Here is an 18225-nt window from a genome sequence, read left to right on the forward strand (position 1 = left end):
GTGATCAATGGTATTGAATGAAGCACTAAGATCTAACAGAACAAGTATAGAGATGAGTCCATTATCTGAGGCCATGAGAAGATCGTTGGTGACTTTTACCAGTGCTGTTTCTGTACTATGATGAACTCTAAATCCTGATTGAAAGTCTTCATACAAATTATTCCTATGAAGGTGATCACATAATTGTTTTGCAACTACTTTTTCAATTATTTTAGAAATAAAGGGGGGATTAGATATTAGTCTGTAATTGGCTAAAACACCTGGGTCAAGACAGGGTTTTTTAAGTAGTGGTTTAATTACAGCTACCTTATAGGCCTGTGGTACATAGCCTGTTTCTAAAGATAGATTGATGATATCTAATATGAACGTATCTATTAAGGGTAAAGCTTCCTTGAGCAGCTTAGTTGGAATAGGGTCTAGCAGACAGGTTGTTGGTTTAGATGAGGTAATAATTGAAGTTAGCTCAGAGAGATCTATGGGTAAAAAGCAGTCTAACAGGGATTTGGGGCCTTATCGATGACTCTAGCACTGTTGTATATGAAGATCCATCTGTAATTTTTGGGGGGAGGATCTGGTGAATGCTGCTTGAAGAGTTAAGGGAAAACTAGGCTCAACAGAACTATGGCTCTTAGTCAGCCTGGCTACAGTGCTGAACAGAAACCGGGGGTTGTTCTTGTTTTCTTCTATTAATGATGAATAATATGCTGTTCTGGCATCACTGAGAGCTTTTTTGTACATTTTTAAACTATTTTTCCAGGCTAAATGAGATTCTTCTAAATTTCTGGAACCTCACTTCTTTTATAACTTTTGTGTTGCTTTTTTTAAGTTGCGTGTTTGTGAACTATATCATGGAGATGACCTCTGCTGGTTTACTGCCTTCTTTTTCAGAGGGGCAACACTTAACACACACACTATAATGCAATTAGAAACTTTTACAAGGTTATAGTTTCTAAGTTCTTACGTTGAAACTGATAATTCTATGTTTATACAGGTTAGTGGTTAGCGGAGTCGTACTAAATTGCATTTTAGAAGAGGTGGTTCTAATGTTTGGGCCACCCTATTTAAAATGAATGAGGTGGCCAAAACATTAGAACCACCTCTTCTAAAATGCAACCCAGTTGTGGTATCACATGGCCTTTGTCCTGTCAGGACCCTATTTGGTTTGAAATGCACCATTACAGCTAAAACAGAATTATTGACTGGTTTTCTGCCTGTGACGTGAGTGTTGTTCCAGGGTTGTTCCATGTAAATCTGTGTCATATTCTCACATATGTGTGAAAACATGCAGGTCCCAGTCCTGTAATCAGCCCTGGACCTCTGGCTCAGAGATCTATCAAAGAGTCCTGGGCGCAGTGGTCCCTGAGGAGGGGAGTGGAGTCTCTCCCAGAGTCCATCACTGAGTATCTACAACAGAGCGGGAGAGTGCAGCTTCACAAAGAGGCAGCTGTTAAACACATCAGCCCTTCAGCCTCTGGTTGGAAGGTTCGTGAGGAGCCAAGAAACTTGGACTTTTAAGTTCTCAGATACTTTACTTATTTATTTATTGTGTGTGTTTGTTTGTTTAGGTCCATTTAGAAGATGGAGTCATGTCAGCTGATCACATCATCTCCGCTCTGCCTGCTAAAGGTGCTGATTACCAAAATATGACTGGGTGCTTTGTCTTTCATGTAGTCAGTGATGTAATCAGCAGGAACACTGTACTGTACCATCCTTCAAAATGTGCCTGATGCAATCAGTGTAGCTGTAAATGACACTGGTAGAGCTGTTATCTCAACACTTTAATACATTCACAGAATCACACTGAGGATTTTCTTTCACCTACTAAGAAATCTGCAGCCACTAAACACTTATTATTTCAGAGACTTAAAAAAAAGACTTTTTTGGCATTATACCTCTATGTTCAACTGTATGAAGTCATCACTTTTATTTGCCCCCACCCACAGCCCTATCCTCGACTTTGCCCTCCTCCTGCCAACCTCTCATCCAGGAGCTGCAGAACATCTCCACAGCAACAGTTGCTGTAGTGAATCTGGAGTATGATGGTTCCATCCTGCCTGTAACGGTAAGATCAGTGGGACACACACACACACGATTTTATGACCATCAAAATGAGGACATCCATTGACATAATCCATTCTCTAACCTTTACCCTAAGCTAAACCTAATTCTTATCCTAAAACAAAGTCTTAACCCTCAACGATGCCTTTGAAGAGGTGTAAGATTGTGAGGACCGTCCTTTTTTCAAAATGTCTTCACTCCATTTACAGAAACACACAGTAAAATCTGAACTAGGCTTTGCCCATAGCATTACGTTACTGCATTTAAATGTGGTAGATGCGTTTGAAACTAAGCATTTTCTTGCTTTCACACTGATTAGATGACTCCTATCAGATCTGCAAAGATTAAGAGTTTGTGCCTTTCACCTGCCTGAGGTGCAGCACTTTCCTTTGTACTGTTCATGAAGTAATCTGTACTTATTAACATACAGAAACAAACCATGTGGAGCAGCACCAGGCACATTCTCTCCTGACATAAAGTCAAACAGAAGTAACATTGTGGCTCAGGAAATAATATTTCCAGTGGAAGTTGTTCTGAGCTTGAAGTGACAAAAATGGTTGACCCATATCTGTATGTTGTCAGGGGTTCGGTCATCTGGTTCCATCCTCAGAGGATCAAGGTTTACTAGGGGTTGTCTACGACTCCGTTTTTTTCCCTCAACACAACAGACCTAACGGACCAACTACAAGACTGACGGTACAAACAACTCACCCTCTGAACAAGAAACATGACCATTAATTTGGAGCAGTGCTCCTTTTTCAGCATAAGCTAATGATTGATGATTGATTGGTGCTACTTCTGGTAACGGTGTAGAGTAACAGGTGTATGCACTGAGCTCACCCAAAGGTCATGGCCATGTCTTCCAGGTGATGATGGGAGGGGCCTGGTTCCAGGAGGTGTTTGGGGCTCCAGAAACAGTAACTAAGGAGCATCTTTTAGCAAAGGCCACTGAGGCGGTGTGCTGTCACCTGGGGGTCACATCATCACCCAGCTGGAGTCAGGTGGCTGTACATCAGGTACGATGGGAAACCAGTAGAGTTCACGGATCCGTCGTTATCACTTTTTAATATTAATGGATACTGTATAGCAGTTAATTTAACATCTTGACCCAACTGCTGGTGCACTGTACTAGTGTAAAGTACTGTGATGTCTTTCTCATCAGGACTGTATACCTCAGTATTACCTCAAACACTTCCAGAGAGTAGGTGAGTACCGACAACCAAAAATGACATTTACAAGGTAAAGTGAAACATTATAAGGTGGCTGTCTGTCTTTCCAGAGTCAATGCGCAGCTTCATAAGGAAGAACAATCTCCCACTGTCTCTGATTGGTTCCTCCTATGATGGCGTGTCAGTTAGTGATGTCATCTTTAGTGGACGGACAGCTGTGGAGGAGTTGTTGGGAAGTGGATTTTGATGGAGTTGCAGTACACTGGAACATTATACCAAGTTATTTTTTCAGAGCCCGTCAGATCTTATCATTCAGGTACATAATCTTGTTTGGCACCAAGACAATTTATGACAATTGTTTTCAGAATATTGTGTGAATTTGATATTTTATAATTTCAGATTGTATTTTACAAAGACCAGCAGCCATTAACTTTCTACCTAAGCCTCCTAATTATCTACCAGCCTACAGTAGTTTGTAGTCACTAACATTATTCAGCAGTATATTATGTAAAATATTACAAATGTAATTTAGTTAATACATCAATCAGGCCTAACATTATGATTATCACGTGACCTGTTTTAACCTAAAAACAGACAAATTAGAACCTTTTAAAGAAGAACTCATGGCAGAGCCAGTGTATTGGATGCATTCAACTGCACCTGTGGTCATAATGTTGCCTGATCGGTGTATTTGCAGTCAAAATGTGTCAAAGCCAAACTACACACACTAATTGGTTCAGAAGCCAATAGTAATATTTCCTCTAGACTTGATTTGCCTAATGCTGTGACTTGCACTTTACATTAAAACTTTAATGTGTTAACAAGCGTTTTTCATTTTCTATCATCTTTATTTGTGGCAGAAATGTTGGGTTTCATGACTGACTGATGTGCATTTATTGACAACTGATTTCTGCTTTGTTACTACACTCAGAAATGCTTAAAGTTGGTACATTTAATACTTGTCAGGCCTGTAAATATCCTTTGACAAAAAGCGAGAAGGGAAAGCAGCATTTATGTACAGTGAGTCCATAACCTTTAGGAGGTCACAAGCCAAAACACCTGGGTACTACAGGGAAACAGTGAGGCTCACTTTAGCCTTAAATCAGTGCCATGAGTAACAGCAGTACAATGTGGAAAAAATTAAAAATATAAACTGAGCACACTTAGTTATATCAACTCAGACACAATGGTTTTATTTAAGAAGAAAAAGAAAAGGCCTATACAATCAGTCTATCTCCTGCTTGGACAGATTAAAACGAGTCATGCTCTCACACAATGTTCATCTATTGGGAGCACAACACACAGTCAGTCCCATTGCTACAAACACTACCTGAGCCCCATTTTCTTCTTCTCTTTCTGTTTCTTGCGAACCACTTCAATGTTGCGATCCTTCCACATGCTCTTCCTCAGTTTGATGGGACGACTGCCAACATACTTCCCTGGACAAACACACATAAGCTGCATTTATTAATCAGTAAATCAAATGATGGCACACTGCATTTTACATTGCATGTACCCTGCCCCCCCCCCCCCCCCCCGACACTCCTCCCCCTCCTCCCCCCAAAAGGCAAGTAAAAGAAGTGCATGTCTGCAGACTGACCGTTCATCTCTCTCATTGCTCTGACGTAGTCGTTTGGATCTTTGAAGCTGACGAAGCCGTAGCCTTTAGTCTTTCCTGTCCGTTTGTCTCTTACTACCTGATGGTATAAAGATGTCTGTCAATTTATTTGCCAGCACACACATATAAACACCTGTTCTTTTAAATGCTCAGTGCACAGTCCATTCACAAAGGAAGACTACAGTATGATGTCTCTTCTCACAGCAGCTCTCTAAAGCAGAGCAACAAACATAACTAATGTATTTTGTGAATTTTCCTGAATTATAGTGAGCCTGGTTCATATGGCACCACATGTCTGCCTGATAAGAAATACAACTAAACAGATAAATTCATGCTCCCTTAACCAGAATCCGTGTGGCTGAGTATAATGAACTAGAAACTGGTGGTTAACCCAAATATTGTTCTTTTCACTGGCGTCTTTTGTTAAATCGAGATATTATTAAATAGACATCACGGAGGTATGAAAAACAGATCCACTGAAAAACCAACCAACCTTAGCTTTGAGGAAAGATGGATATCTGCTGAAGGCTCGGGCCAATATGTCATCATTGACCTCATTACCAAGATCCCCGCAGAATATACGGAAATCATCTGTAACAGGTAGATAAGTTTCACACAGACATTATAAAAACGGTGCAAGACGGTCAGATGATATTGTCCTGATGCTGCAGCAGTTGACCAATAAAACAACATTAATACAATCGTAAACATTAGCTCCAAGTAGTAGTACGTTAGTAAAGAAGCAATGGCACTGAATGAAGAAGCACGTATGTGACTAAGCACCACGTGCTGACCAATGTGCAAATATTACAAATTACATTTTAAACACAGCATCAAATGTTGTGGTACAAACATCAGAACACACTGTTTTTATGTTAGTTGCTATTGGACAACTGACAAAAAGCTCAAAAGTAATTATTAGTGTTTGTTGTATGATGCACAATATGGAATGATTATCAGAAGTTACTGGAGGTTTTTATTGAAAATAGTTTCACAGTTTTCCACTTCCTACACTAGTTTATACCTGATTCCCAGTCCAACAGACTGGGGTCCTCCCAGGTGGTACCAGCTGCAGTACGGATACACTTCTTCACCTTTTCCATTTTTGCTTTCTTTTTGTCCTCTGTAACACTTTCCACAGGCTGGAACACACAAACACACACACTAGGTTATTATCAATACTGTGTCCTCCTTAGCAGACATGTCTTGGAGCTGTATTGTGAAATATTAGTCTGCTTGCTGGTGAAAATAAGAGGGTTATTAATTATTAAGGTAGAGAGACATTGTGCAGATGATACAAGGACAGATAAAAGTACACACTGTACACAATGCATTTCTGAAAACATCACAGGATCTAAACTTACAGTGCTTCAGTTAGATATGTGATGGTGAGCAGAACAACGCTAAACGTACACGGTAAATAGTAAATGTTCTGCACTTATATAGCGCTTTTCTACCTATTGGCACTCAGAGCACTTTACGCTGCTTCTTATTCACCCATTCACACTCACAATCACACATACACCGATGGGGGAGATGCTATGGGAGCAACTAAGTTGGGGTTCAGTGTCTTGCTCAAGGACACTTCAACATGTGACCGGAGGAGCCGGGGATCGAACCAACAACTGTGAGATTGGTGGACAACCGCTCTACCTTCCTGTGCCACAGTCATGAGATATGACACAGATATGAGTTTTTTGGATGACCTGATGCAGATCAGAGATCTACGAGGCTGATTGCCAATATATAGCCAATTTTATTCACGTAGGAATAAGTGAGAGACAAATATGCTCAACTTGAATGAATTATTTCAATTAATTTAAAACTGAGAATTTACCATACTAAATAAATTCAGAACAAGACAAGAAATAATTTCATACTAAAAGATATTTGTAAAGCAGCAACAAGAATCTTGTAATTTAAAATCATCTAAAATACAAACACTCACTTTCATACACAAAGCTGAAACTGAAGAACTGTAATAAATTCTAACTTCATGAATGTTAATTGTATGATCATTCTGGAGGCTGTAGAGTTTGATGCTGTTGAGTTGTATTGCATTCTACCACCCCAATAAAGCTGTTTCTGTTACTTCTATCAATGAAGGCAGGTTCACCTCGTAGTATGACAGTACGGTTCAACAGCACCATCTTACAGAATAATCAATTCAAACTGTTTCAAACAAAACTAAATACTATCACCTTTTTGAAGTGAAGCTTTTTAGGACTGAAGAATCAGACCGACCTAATTTTAGCTTCAAGTGTCTCTGGTTAACTGACAAGTGAGTGAAAACTTCCCTTAAATGAAACGGGGCTGAAAATGTGTTTTCAAGTCAACATCACAATTTAACAGAATGCAATCTTCAAAGTGCATGAGCTGTAATTTACAAGGTTTAACGCTGTTCAGACAGGTTTTACAGTAGATACAGAGATCTGCTCCTAGCACCACAAATGCCCTCAAGTATTAAAAAAGCCCACTGGGCTCAGTTTGTCAAGTACATTTTTGAAAACAAATCTGCTAATGAAACCTTCAAACACTATAGTCAAGCATAGCAGTGTGTGAATAGGCAGGTTCAAAGAGTATATAGTGTCATGGTTCCAATACTTTCCTAGTTCATTATCTTAACCTGCAACAATGTTTGTAGCAGAGCAGGCAGAGAGAAAACAACTTCTTCCCACTGTCTCAGTGTAACCAGTGAGTTTACCATTGCTATGCCTGGTAGATGCTGCTGGGATAGAGAATCTAGTTTAATGGAGACATGGTTTATGTCTGGCAGTATAACTGGTGACAAATCCATACATGATACAGACAGAGATATTGGTTTTAAAAAAAAATTCTTAATGCTGTAATGTTCATGTGCCCACAAAGTGCTGTTTGCATCCTTCTAAAGTCACAGTAAAAGGAGCTGATGATGCTTCAGCTTTAATATACCTCAATGTGGGGGGGCTCAGGCTCAGGCATGCTGGGTCCAATGACAGTGCTGCTGTCTTCACTCTCCTTCTTGTCCAGTAGACCTGCAGCAGTAACTGCTGCCTGCTGCTCTGCAACACGCGCTGCCAGCTCCTCCTGAAACACAGACACGTGCACACTAGTTCATCAACCACTGAACTTATGCTGTACCAGCAACATAGCACAATTAGCATAATAGTTTTTCTATAGTCATCTAATATCGTCTTCTAGTACGTGACTTATAAAATACACTATAAAACACAAGTACCCCATCTGTTCACGTACTGATGCTGACACTAGTGTTCACACACACATCCAGGCAACACAAGCAAAATTTAAATAAAAATCCCAAATAGAAAGACACATGCTTTCAGAAAAACATCACTTAGGCTGTGTCCTAAAATCATCCTCTACTCACTCATTCCCTACTCCCTATATAATGTACAGCAAGTACTTCACTCAATAGTGAGCAGTGCATTGACATTTCAGACCCTTACTAACATTATCCCATTGCGTCATCACTAACAGCCGAGCAGTGTGATGGTAATTTTCTCATTTCTGAAACAGGGAGCATTGCATTTTGAAACTGACTAATCGAAGTAGTATCCATGCCATGTACACTACTTTTAGTGTTGCATTGTGGGATACTTTGAGTGCAACACACAGTGGAGAGATTTACACAGTCAATATTCAGACTACTACACAAAATGGGCAACAGTTTATCACAGTATCTATAAAATATAGAGTATGGAATGATTTCAGTGGCAGCCCTGGACTTTGTAAGCACCCAAACAACAAATACCATTCTGGCTTGTCTCTGAGCTCTTATGTCAATTCTTTTATGTCCAATAGGAGGAGCAGAGTACACAGTCGGTGCTGCCTGGATGATTGATGGAGTTGGTTTGGAAGGAGGAGGGGCTCCTGGTCCTGCGGTTGGGGCTGACACCATCGGGACCATATCACTGCCCTGAATAAGACACAGAGACAGAGGAGAGCTTAACACACACGGTATATCACAAGATAACTGATGTGGAAAATACGTTTCACTGACAAATGGAAGTATAGACCAGTACTGTGTTAATGCTGACGGTATCACAATTAAATAGAAAGCAATAAACTCTGACCTGAGGTGCAGAAGCTATGTGCTGAATAGGCTGAGGGGGACCCTGAGGTCCTTGGCCCTGCATGGAAGGAGGCATCATCATGGGTGGAGGTGGAGGAGGCCGGGGCAGGGGTGGTGCTATCGGAGGACCACGCATCATCGGCAGCCGCTGACCACCTGATAACACAGAGTAATGATTTCAACACTTTGAGAAAGACGACACAGAATCAAGCGGAGATGCCACATAAGAGCAAGATGGGTGATTGTTATTTTCAATAACAACCAGCCCAAAACAAATTTCCATACTGCAAAAACCCTCAAAACAATTAAAGCTACAGTGCAACGTAAGCTTGTGCTAGAATGAGACTTGAAATGATCCCCTATGCTCAACCCAGCCTTTATCTCCCTGCTCTGAAACACTACTCAGCCCTTTGGGTACTGATCGTTTCAAAACTTCCTGATCAAACTGAAAAGGAAAATACTTTGATTAGACAAAGGTTGTCATGTTTCTGCAGCCTCTGACCACCGTACACTGTTTCTGCTTTTAACTGTGTTTGTATCTTGTTTATTGTGGCATTTTACATATTTAATTTTATGATTTCTGCATTACCTGCACCTCATGCTGCTGTTCTGATGCTGCACACACCTTTAATACGCCCAATATGTCCTCATAAAGCAGTGATTATCATTGCTATAATATTATAGGATGGGAATCAGTCATAAAAATGTTTTCTGACAAAGCAATAACTGGTTTCCTAAACCATGAGTTCTACAGTTCATAAGTAAGTGAACTAAATGTCAGCCACACTGTAAATGACTCTCAAACAAAGAGTTGTTAAGCTACAAAAGCTGCTGTGCAGTCAGTTGTGGTCAAAAGCTTGTTATACATAAGATCTTTGGACAATGTCAAGAGAAATCAGTCCTGAGTTGCATTTCACACATGTAACACACAGATTGTCAGAGTGAAAAACATCACATGTGAAAATCTGCTCAATTTTAGTGTATGATCAGTGCACACAGGAGGCATAACATGATTAAAAAAAAAACTGTGAAACAGTGTTTTGTTTACAGCGCATCAAAGTCATGCATCTAATAAAAAAAGTTATATAAAGAATATAGCAATACACTATATTGCCAAAAGTATTAGACCCATATGAACTTTAATGACATCCCATTCTTAATCCATAGGGTTTAATATGACGTCGGCCCTTTGCAGCTATAACAGCTTCAACTCTTCTGGGAAGTGTATTTATGAAATACATAATACACAGTGCTCGCAGTCCTCACTGTAATTCATCCCAAAGGTTTCTATCGGGTTGAGGTCAGGCCAGTCAAGTTCTTCCACACCAAACTCACTCATCCATGTCTTTATGGACCTTGCTTTGTGCACCTGAATTCATTTATTTGGATGGTGAGCGAATACTTTTGGCAATATAGTGTATAATATACAACCCATCCTGACAAAGTCAGGAGAATGTCAGAAATCCAGAGCAAGTTTAAAAGGGGCTATACTGCACCATATCAATACTTTCTTTATAATCTTAGAAGTCCAGTAATATGCATTAAGACTATGTTAGAAAGAAAAAAATAAAAATAAAAAAAGAGTAACAACCTCCTAATCTGAATAATTCAGCCACAAATGAGTGTGTAACTGTTGGTTATCTGTAGGGCACTTGCGAAATATTTACAATACAGGATGAGCAATATAAAATGAAGCAAATTTTTTTAAATGTTTTTGTCCTTTCAGCTTATCCCGTGAGTTCAGGGTCGCCACAGCGGATCATTGTCCACATGTTGATTTGGCTCATGTTTTTTTTTTTTTTTTACACCTAATTATTGATGCTACATGTAATTATAGAAACAAAAAGGACAACGCTGACTAAAAACTGTTACTTTGTTGATAGCACTTTCACGGTGAAGTAAATGTATGAAACTACCCTGTTTCCCAGTCCAAAATCAGTTAAGAAGAGCGTTCACAGAGCTCACCTGTCCATGTGTTTGGTCCACTGCAATCAGCTGGGGAAACAGCATTGTGCATGGACAAGCTACAACAGCTCTGTTCATGAACAAATTTTTTGGTTGAATGATTTTTTTGAACATTTCTATTCACAAGTAAGAAAAGTGAATGTGAGTGCCGTTAAAACAGAATCATCCTGAGAGGCACTTCCCTACACTTTCCTTCATCCTTCTTCTTTAGAGAGGTGCTCAGGCAACGTGCTGAGCAAAGCTCAATGGTGTTTAAACTACATCAACCCAAAAACCTGGAATTATCTTTTTTTTTTTTTTAGTAAATACTGCAATTCAAGTTTTTTCTGATATTGTGTGGCCCTAACTAAGTCCATACCTACAGCACGTAGGTGACCAAACCACTAAATTAGTAGTAGTAGTTGCAGAAGTAGTAGTAGTAAAAGTAGTAATCTTACCAGGTCTCTGCAGTATATGGGGGACAAAGGCTGGCCTCATCATGGGAGGAGGGGGAGGACGTACCGGAGGGACTGGGACAAACACAAATTACCCAGTGAGTGTGACAACCACAATGTTTTTTAAGCACATCAGTAATGTTCCAAAATTCTAGTTAGTCTACAACTACAGTGGTTTCAGAAATTATTTGCATCCTAAATCAGTTATTGTGAATTTGCAGATCTTGCATGGAGCCACTGGAAAACTGTATTTATCATGTTTCTTTTTAATGTAATTCAATTTTTCCAGGTAAAGTCCTTTTTCTTCCCTTTTATCTTTTCCCATCTTTACTGATTATGAAAGATTTTTAATAAACAGCCACACAATATATATGCAGGTGACCCATTCTGAACCACTGTAGTAGGCACAGCTCACAAGATGGTGCCAAACAGTGCAAGAAGTAAGTGCACATTCTCAATACTGCACTACTTTAACTCTCAGAAAGTTTGTGTTAAATAACTATCATAGAATAAGCAAAAGACACATTTACCTGGTCCCACAAAGGCCGGTGGTGGAGGACCAACAAAACTAGCAGCTCTGGCTTCTAATGTCTGCTGGACCTAAAACAAAAGAAGAGAAAAGACAAGTGTGAGAACAAGTGAACATGTGAGCTCTTTCTGCACCTCCATTGTAGGGTTGGGTTATTTTTTTCTCGTTTAAACCTTTTCTATTGTAGTTTATTTCAGTGTTTAAGGATGCTCCCACAGCTGGAGCTCTGTCGAATGTCTGCATGGAGGTGGGAATTCATTATTTCTCCACATTCACAAAATCTGCAAACCTGTAGTCAACAAAACCCCAATTCATGATGCTCTCTTTACCAATCATTTACCATTGGAATGATGTTTTCAAGCTGGTATGAAATTAAACCATTATGTAACACAGAGAGCAGTCGCCATCCAAAATATTTTTTGGACCAATTAAGGGTAAATAATGGGGTGACTGTGGCTCAGGAGGTAGAGGAGTCCTCCAGTCACATGTCGAAGTGTCCTTAAGCAAGACACTGAAGGCCAACTTAGTTGCTTCTGGAGAGTGTTGGCCAGCTGCATAGCAGCTCCCCCATCGATGTGTAAGTGTGTGTGTGTGTGTGTGTGTGTGTGTGTGTGTGTGTGTGTGTGTGTGTGTGTGAGATTGCGAGTGCGAATGGGAGAATGAGACGCAGTGTAAAATGCTTTGGGTACCAATAGGTAGAAAAGTGCTATATAGGTGCAGAACATTTAAATTACTGGAGAAGTACATACAGCACCAGAGATGCATAAAAAAGGGAAGTGCTTATCATTATCCCAACACTGAAAGGTACAGTGCAGAAAGCATGATCACATAACTGGTGTTTTTTCTCCAAGTGCATTTTAAGACTTTACTGATCACTATTAAAAGCACTTCAGCGTTTCCCCCCGAACATTTTTTAGGCGTAAAGGCCTGAGGATGATATAGGTTTTGGAAGCAGATGCCAAAATATTAGTTTTTTTCCCCTCAGGCTAAGACATCTGGTTGGTAATTTTCTTGTAAATTTCAAGGATACCTATTTACTTCACAATAGAACAAACAATATTTAGGAAAAATAAAAACATATAAATGAAAAGAAAAACTCCAGCAGTGGGGGAATATGTAATAAACTCTCACATTGGTAATATACAACTTTTTCCTCAGGGTCCCAGCCAAAAGTTGTATGCATTTGCATTTGATCCATAGCCACAAATGCTTATGCCGAAGACACAAACACAGTGACATTGCAGTTCCACAATCCAACATACCACAAACTTACTGTAACCTGGGTGAAAATAAATTGTAAAGATAAGGCATTGTTTCTATAAACCTCAGTGTATGTATGAAATGCATTATAGGCATTATTCTCAGACTATTTATGATTTCATGTATTCCCACGTACATATTTCTTACTAGAGCTGAGCACCTGACAGAGACACCCAAAAGCAAGTTATTATTTTCCATGAGAGTATACTTAACTGTGCAACGTCATATAGTCACAGAGCTCAAGCAGGACTTTACTGGCTGTGGCTACAACACTGTTCAGCATCAATAACATCTTCTAAATAACACTTTGAAAACATCTTCAAAGAGTCTTAGATTAGATTTTACATTAGTTTGTTTCATAGCTGCATTATAAATGATCACAATACTGTCTATCCACATTTTACAGGTATAGTACCAACCTGTCTGTAGGTGTTCGTGCCTATAATGGGTCGCACTATTGGAAGCGCAGGGACAGCCAAAGCTACAGGCACTGCCTCTATAACAGCTGGGCTTCCTGATACGGGACCACCAAGAACCTCCTGCTCAAACCTAGAAAGAAAGACATTAAATTAAATTTATACCAGAGTAAGAACAACTGTTAAAGAATATATGATATGTAAACCTCACACAGATCAATGTTCAAAACACAACTTAACACAGGGGCACACAAACGTGGAAAGTGGTCGTTATTGGCAGCCATTTATCTTATCAGCATATCAAAGACAGAACGCATCAAAACTAAGAGTAGGACAAAAAACGATTTGTCAAAATCATGATTTTTTCTTTTCAGCATACAAGTGATCTAAAGTAAAAATAAGCTTATTAAGGGTTTTGATCTACTGAAGTAGTAGTTTGATTGAGAAGACAAAAAACATGTCCACAATGCACACTAGGACTGGGCCATATGGACAACACACTTTTCACTGTATTTTTAGGCTAAAGGGCGAAACATGATACGTATCTCTGTATTTTCTTCTAAGCTAAATGTTCAGTTGCAAACCCAAGCCACATGTGAGAGGTCACAAACAAGCTTGTCCCTTCAGGGGTTCCCTCCCATTTTATCCAGGCTCAGGATAGGCACCCAGGTGGTCCTTGGTGGATGGGCGGGGCCACGCGTGGTGGGGTGGGATTTGATTCGGTGGCCTTTTGCATCCCAACCCAATGCTCTACTCATTGATCCACGATGTGAGACGTCACAAACACTTTCATTAAATCTGGTTATAGTGCAGTGCTCATTTTGGTATTTGATGCTTTTTAATTTGTGTCTGACTAACATGTTTTAGTGAAATCATAATTACTTCATTTAGTCTCATTTGTCCAGTATTTATTTCCTTTAAGTCTATTCATATTAATACACAGTCATGTTGAGCAAACTGCTGTCACCAGTAGCACACCAGTATACCATTACATCAATTCAGTAGGTTTCATTTCTAAAAATAGACCATTAGTCTGAGGTTCTTACTTTAGCCGTATCCGCTCCTACGCAATGAACCCAGATCTCGGTAGATAAGCCAAACTCTGAACAACACACCTAAGAGTAAATTTACTGCATACAAGCTCACTTTGAGCACTGCTAATATGCCAAAGACCTCTTTTGAAGATGACCATGAAAGGAGTGAATTGAATTGGCACTATGCCCGCACCTAGTTTAGTTAGGCCATTCCTGTCTCATTAGTGACTTTTCATTCAAATAAAAAAACAAATAAGGAAGAAGTGGTATCATGAAATTTGTTAAGTAATGGGATTACGACGTTTAAAGCACCTTTAATAAGAAATGTAGTGATATAAGAAGTATTGATATTTGCTCTAACATGTAGTGGAGTAAAAGTCAAAGTAGGCATGTATCAATCTGCTTAAGTAAAGTACAGATGTGTGAAAAATGTACTTTAGTACTTTGCACCAATGCACATCCCTATTCTAAACACTAAATATTAACATTTATCATTTACTTTAGATAATGATAGAGAACTCTTACAAAAATAAACTCAGTATCAGAGTCTAGATATTGCCGAAGATTCATCTCAATAATGATCTTTATTAAACATAGTTCTACACAACCTCTTGCATCAGATGGTTGAGATAGTGTTTTCCGGTCTTTCAAATAAAGTTTTTTAAGTTTGAAATTTGGGATGTGGTGAACAGTAGTTGAACTTACAGAGCCATCTCAGCCTCCATCTCTTTCAGACGCTCCTCTCCTGACTTGAGCGCCATGCTGTTATAGACAGACAAAAACACGGATCAGAAAGCAGCCAAACACTGACTTAGTCAAACAAACAAGAATATTGTAGTGTGGACAGTTTATTATTGGAAATTCAGACATTTGGCAAAGTTCACCCTCAATAAATTTAAAGGGAGAAAACTAATCTCCACCAGATATGTTGTGTATGACAGACAAATGTTTTCTGATCAGAAGTGTTTTTTCCCCACAACTATCTAAAGTGCATGCAAATGGTAAATGTTCTGCACTTATATAGCACTTTTCTACCTATTGGCACTCAAAGCGCTTTACACTGCTTCTTATTCACCCATTCACACTCACAATCACACACACACTCATACACTGATGGGGAGCTGCTATGCAGCTGGCCAACACTCAGCGGGAGCAACTAAGTTGGGGTTCAGTGTCTTGCTCAAGGACACTTCGTCATGACCTGAGGAGCCAGGGATTGAACCAACAACTGTGAGATTGGTGGACAACCGCTCTACCTTCCTGTGCCACAGTCGCCCATGCAGCGTGGCCAACAGGGTTAATAAACGCTGCATGCACAACCTCTGCATTTTGATATATTATAAACATAGGATATATTAGCATAACATAAACCCATAATAAAATGCAATGGTGAAAAGCTCTTGTCAAAAGTGGTTTGACTATTGTCTGACAAAATTTGAGGAAGCTATTCAAATAAAATCTGTAACATCTTATCAATACATACTGCATGTTTTTATCCAAAAAAATAGGACATGTGCATTTACTGAGTGGACTCAGATAAGTATAAGTTGATCTAAAATATCTAGAAAACAACAATTCAATGCATTCAAAAGTGAGCTATTTAGATCTGATCTATGTCTTTATTACATGGCTATTGTCTATCAATAGGGTTTAATGGGCCACTGGCCATGTTCTGTGCTATTTATCAGGAATCCAAAGGCTGTGTGTGTAGCAGGAGGCCTTTATGAAAAACAGTTGGTTTGACATATCTCAGACAAAAAGTTTCAAAAATATTAAGAAACACAGGCTATAATAGGTTATTTAACCACAATGTATATTTTCAAATCGAAATCTAAGGGTTGTGCATATAGTGTGAGGAGGCTCAGATGTCAAGAAAAGTGGTTTGGACTTTGTCGGTCAAAAAATAAGTAAGTTGTTGGGGGGGAAACACGTTATAAGTCTATGTCACATGATTTTACTCCTAATCATTTGTATGTAATTGGTAAACTCAAATAATTATAAAGTTGGTTTGATATATTTAGGAAAAGACACAAAACAGAATAACAGAACAGAAATAAGGGGAATGAGAAAAACATTTATTAACCCTATTGGACACGCTGCATGATTTATCAGTTGGCGCAAAACTTTTGAAATAGTTTCGCTTCAAACATGCATCGTGGGGTAAAGAAATCATTTGTGTGATCAGAAACATTTTTGTGCATAATATACAACAAATGTGGTGGAGATTGGTTTACTTTGTTAAAATGTACGAGAGTGAACTGAAATGTGTGATTATCCAACGTTAAACTGTCTACACCACGCTCAAAATAATTAAGTAGTTTGGCACTTAAACAAGTTAATTGCAAAAAGATATTTATTTTCTTGTGTCCTACACGCACGAATACATACGTAAAACGCTGCATGATGACATTTAACTGAAAAGTTAACGCAAATTAATTGGCGTTTTGTAACATTAGCGTTAGCTAGCCCCCGGATTTCTAACGCACAGGGTATTAACGCTAAAGCGCGAAACATTATCTGGTTCACTTACCTTAGCGTATAAGTTTGAGCTCTCGGTATGAATCGTCGATTCTCCCTGTCAAAACTCACCTTAATACGCTAACTTAACGTTAACTTGCTCACAAGTGTGAAGTAGTATTAGCTAGCAAGCTAACCAAGTTAGCAATTAACCCAGCTTTTTTTAATCTAGCAAGCGTCTATCTATTAGCATTAACGCTAAACGTTGTTAAATTGACTTGCAACACTGCTGCCAATAACCCCGGTTAACGTTAGACATTTATAGTAAAATATTTAAACTGTAAATGACAGAAAAGTAGCTACAGTCCAAGCTAGGGACATTTTTGTTTAAGGGTAGCTTCTTCTTCTGGCACTCAATACATTTCCTTCTTCTTCACTGCTGACAACTCAACATACCGCCGCCTACTGGACTAGAGTGTAAAACAGCAGCTTGTCAATGTTACACAAAACTGCTGTTATCTTCGCAGGCCTCTTTTAGAAGATGGGTGCTATTATTTTTCTCTTTAGTCACTTTTATACTTTTTCTTTTATTTAACTTTTTGTCACCCCATATAAGTCAATGTGAGACACTTGAAACTTTCCTTCAACTTCCCTCCCTTCATCAGCTTCCTGTATCATCATACTTTGGCATAGAAACTTCATTGAAACTTTCAATGAACCTAGACATGTTGATCTATTGATCAGGTTTTTTGTATCTTTTATACCTTTTAAATTAGGCCAGTTTGAGGTACTTTCTGGTGATTTTTTTACTTCTCATCAGTGTGAATGTTGGCACAGCTAGAGTGGATGACATCACACGCACCATAACCTTTCAGCCACCACTTTTATCAACTTTTTTCTCATTTTTCATCTTTTCTTCATTTCTTCATGAACAAATTATACATTAAAATGTAGGTATGTTTGTGCCCTTCAGGAAATGTAACAGGACTTATGGTTCTTTCAGCAAGTGGCCAGAAGCAGAAAGAGTGCCATCTAAAACTCAGCCCATTATAACGGAGGTCTAAAAATTCTGTGTTAAAATCGGCACCATGCCTTCATGTTAAGGACTATCTTTAAATAAAATCAATTACCATGTTCGGTGAAGCCTTCTGCTGCTCACAGTTCTTCTTTGTTTCAATAGGACTAATACCTTTTATGCATCCCATGCATTTTG

General features: G+C 39.0%; 2 protein-coding genes across 2 annotated transcripts in view; one reads left to right on the plus strand and one right to left on the minus strand.

The window, feature by feature from the left end:
* The window catches only part of ppox (protoporphyrinogen oxidase), an 8980-nt gene extending 4928 nt beyond the window's left edge, over positions 1-4052 (plus strand). Inside the window, exons 7-13 of the mRNA XM_067510216.1 lie at positions 1289-1482; positions 1566-1626; positions 1944-2062; positions 2641-2754; positions 2925-3074; positions 3221-3263; positions 3338-4052. Coding sequence (XP_067366317.1) covers positions 1289-1482; positions 1566-1626; positions 1944-2062; positions 2641-2754; positions 2925-3074; positions 3221-3263; positions 3338-3474 — 818 coding nt within the window. The 3' untranslated portion in view covers positions 3475-4052. The remainder of the gene's footprint in view (positions 1-1288; positions 1483-1565; positions 1627-1943; positions 2063-2640; positions 2755-2924; positions 3075-3220; positions 3264-3337) is intronic.
* A 352-nt stretch (positions 4053-4404) lies between these two features.
* On the minus strand, positions 4405-17441 carry rbm42 (RNA binding motif protein 42). Its single transcript, XM_067510217.1, has 12 exons — positions 17086-17441; positions 15261-15317; positions 13525-13654; positions 11847-11916; positions 11320-11391; positions 8919-9073; positions 8597-8761; positions 7777-7911; positions 5870-5987; positions 5339-5436; positions 4828-4924; positions 4405-4666 (listed from the first exon to the last, which is right to left on the minus strand). Exons 2-12 carry the CDS (start codon positions 15314-15316, stop codon positions 4554-4556), a joined length of 1209 nt encoding a protein of 402 aa, XP_067366318.1. The 5' UTR covers position 15317; positions 17086-17441; the 3' UTR covers positions 4405-4553.
* Between the last annotated feature and the right edge of the window lie 784 nt (positions 17442-18225).

This window comes from Channa argus, chromosome 7 (genome assembly GCF_033026475.1).
Source record: "Channa argus isolate prfri chromosome 7, Channa argus male v1.0, whole genome shotgun sequence".
Taxonomy (NCBI): Eukaryota; Metazoa; Chordata; class Actinopteri; order Anabantiformes; family Channidae; genus Channa; species Channa argus.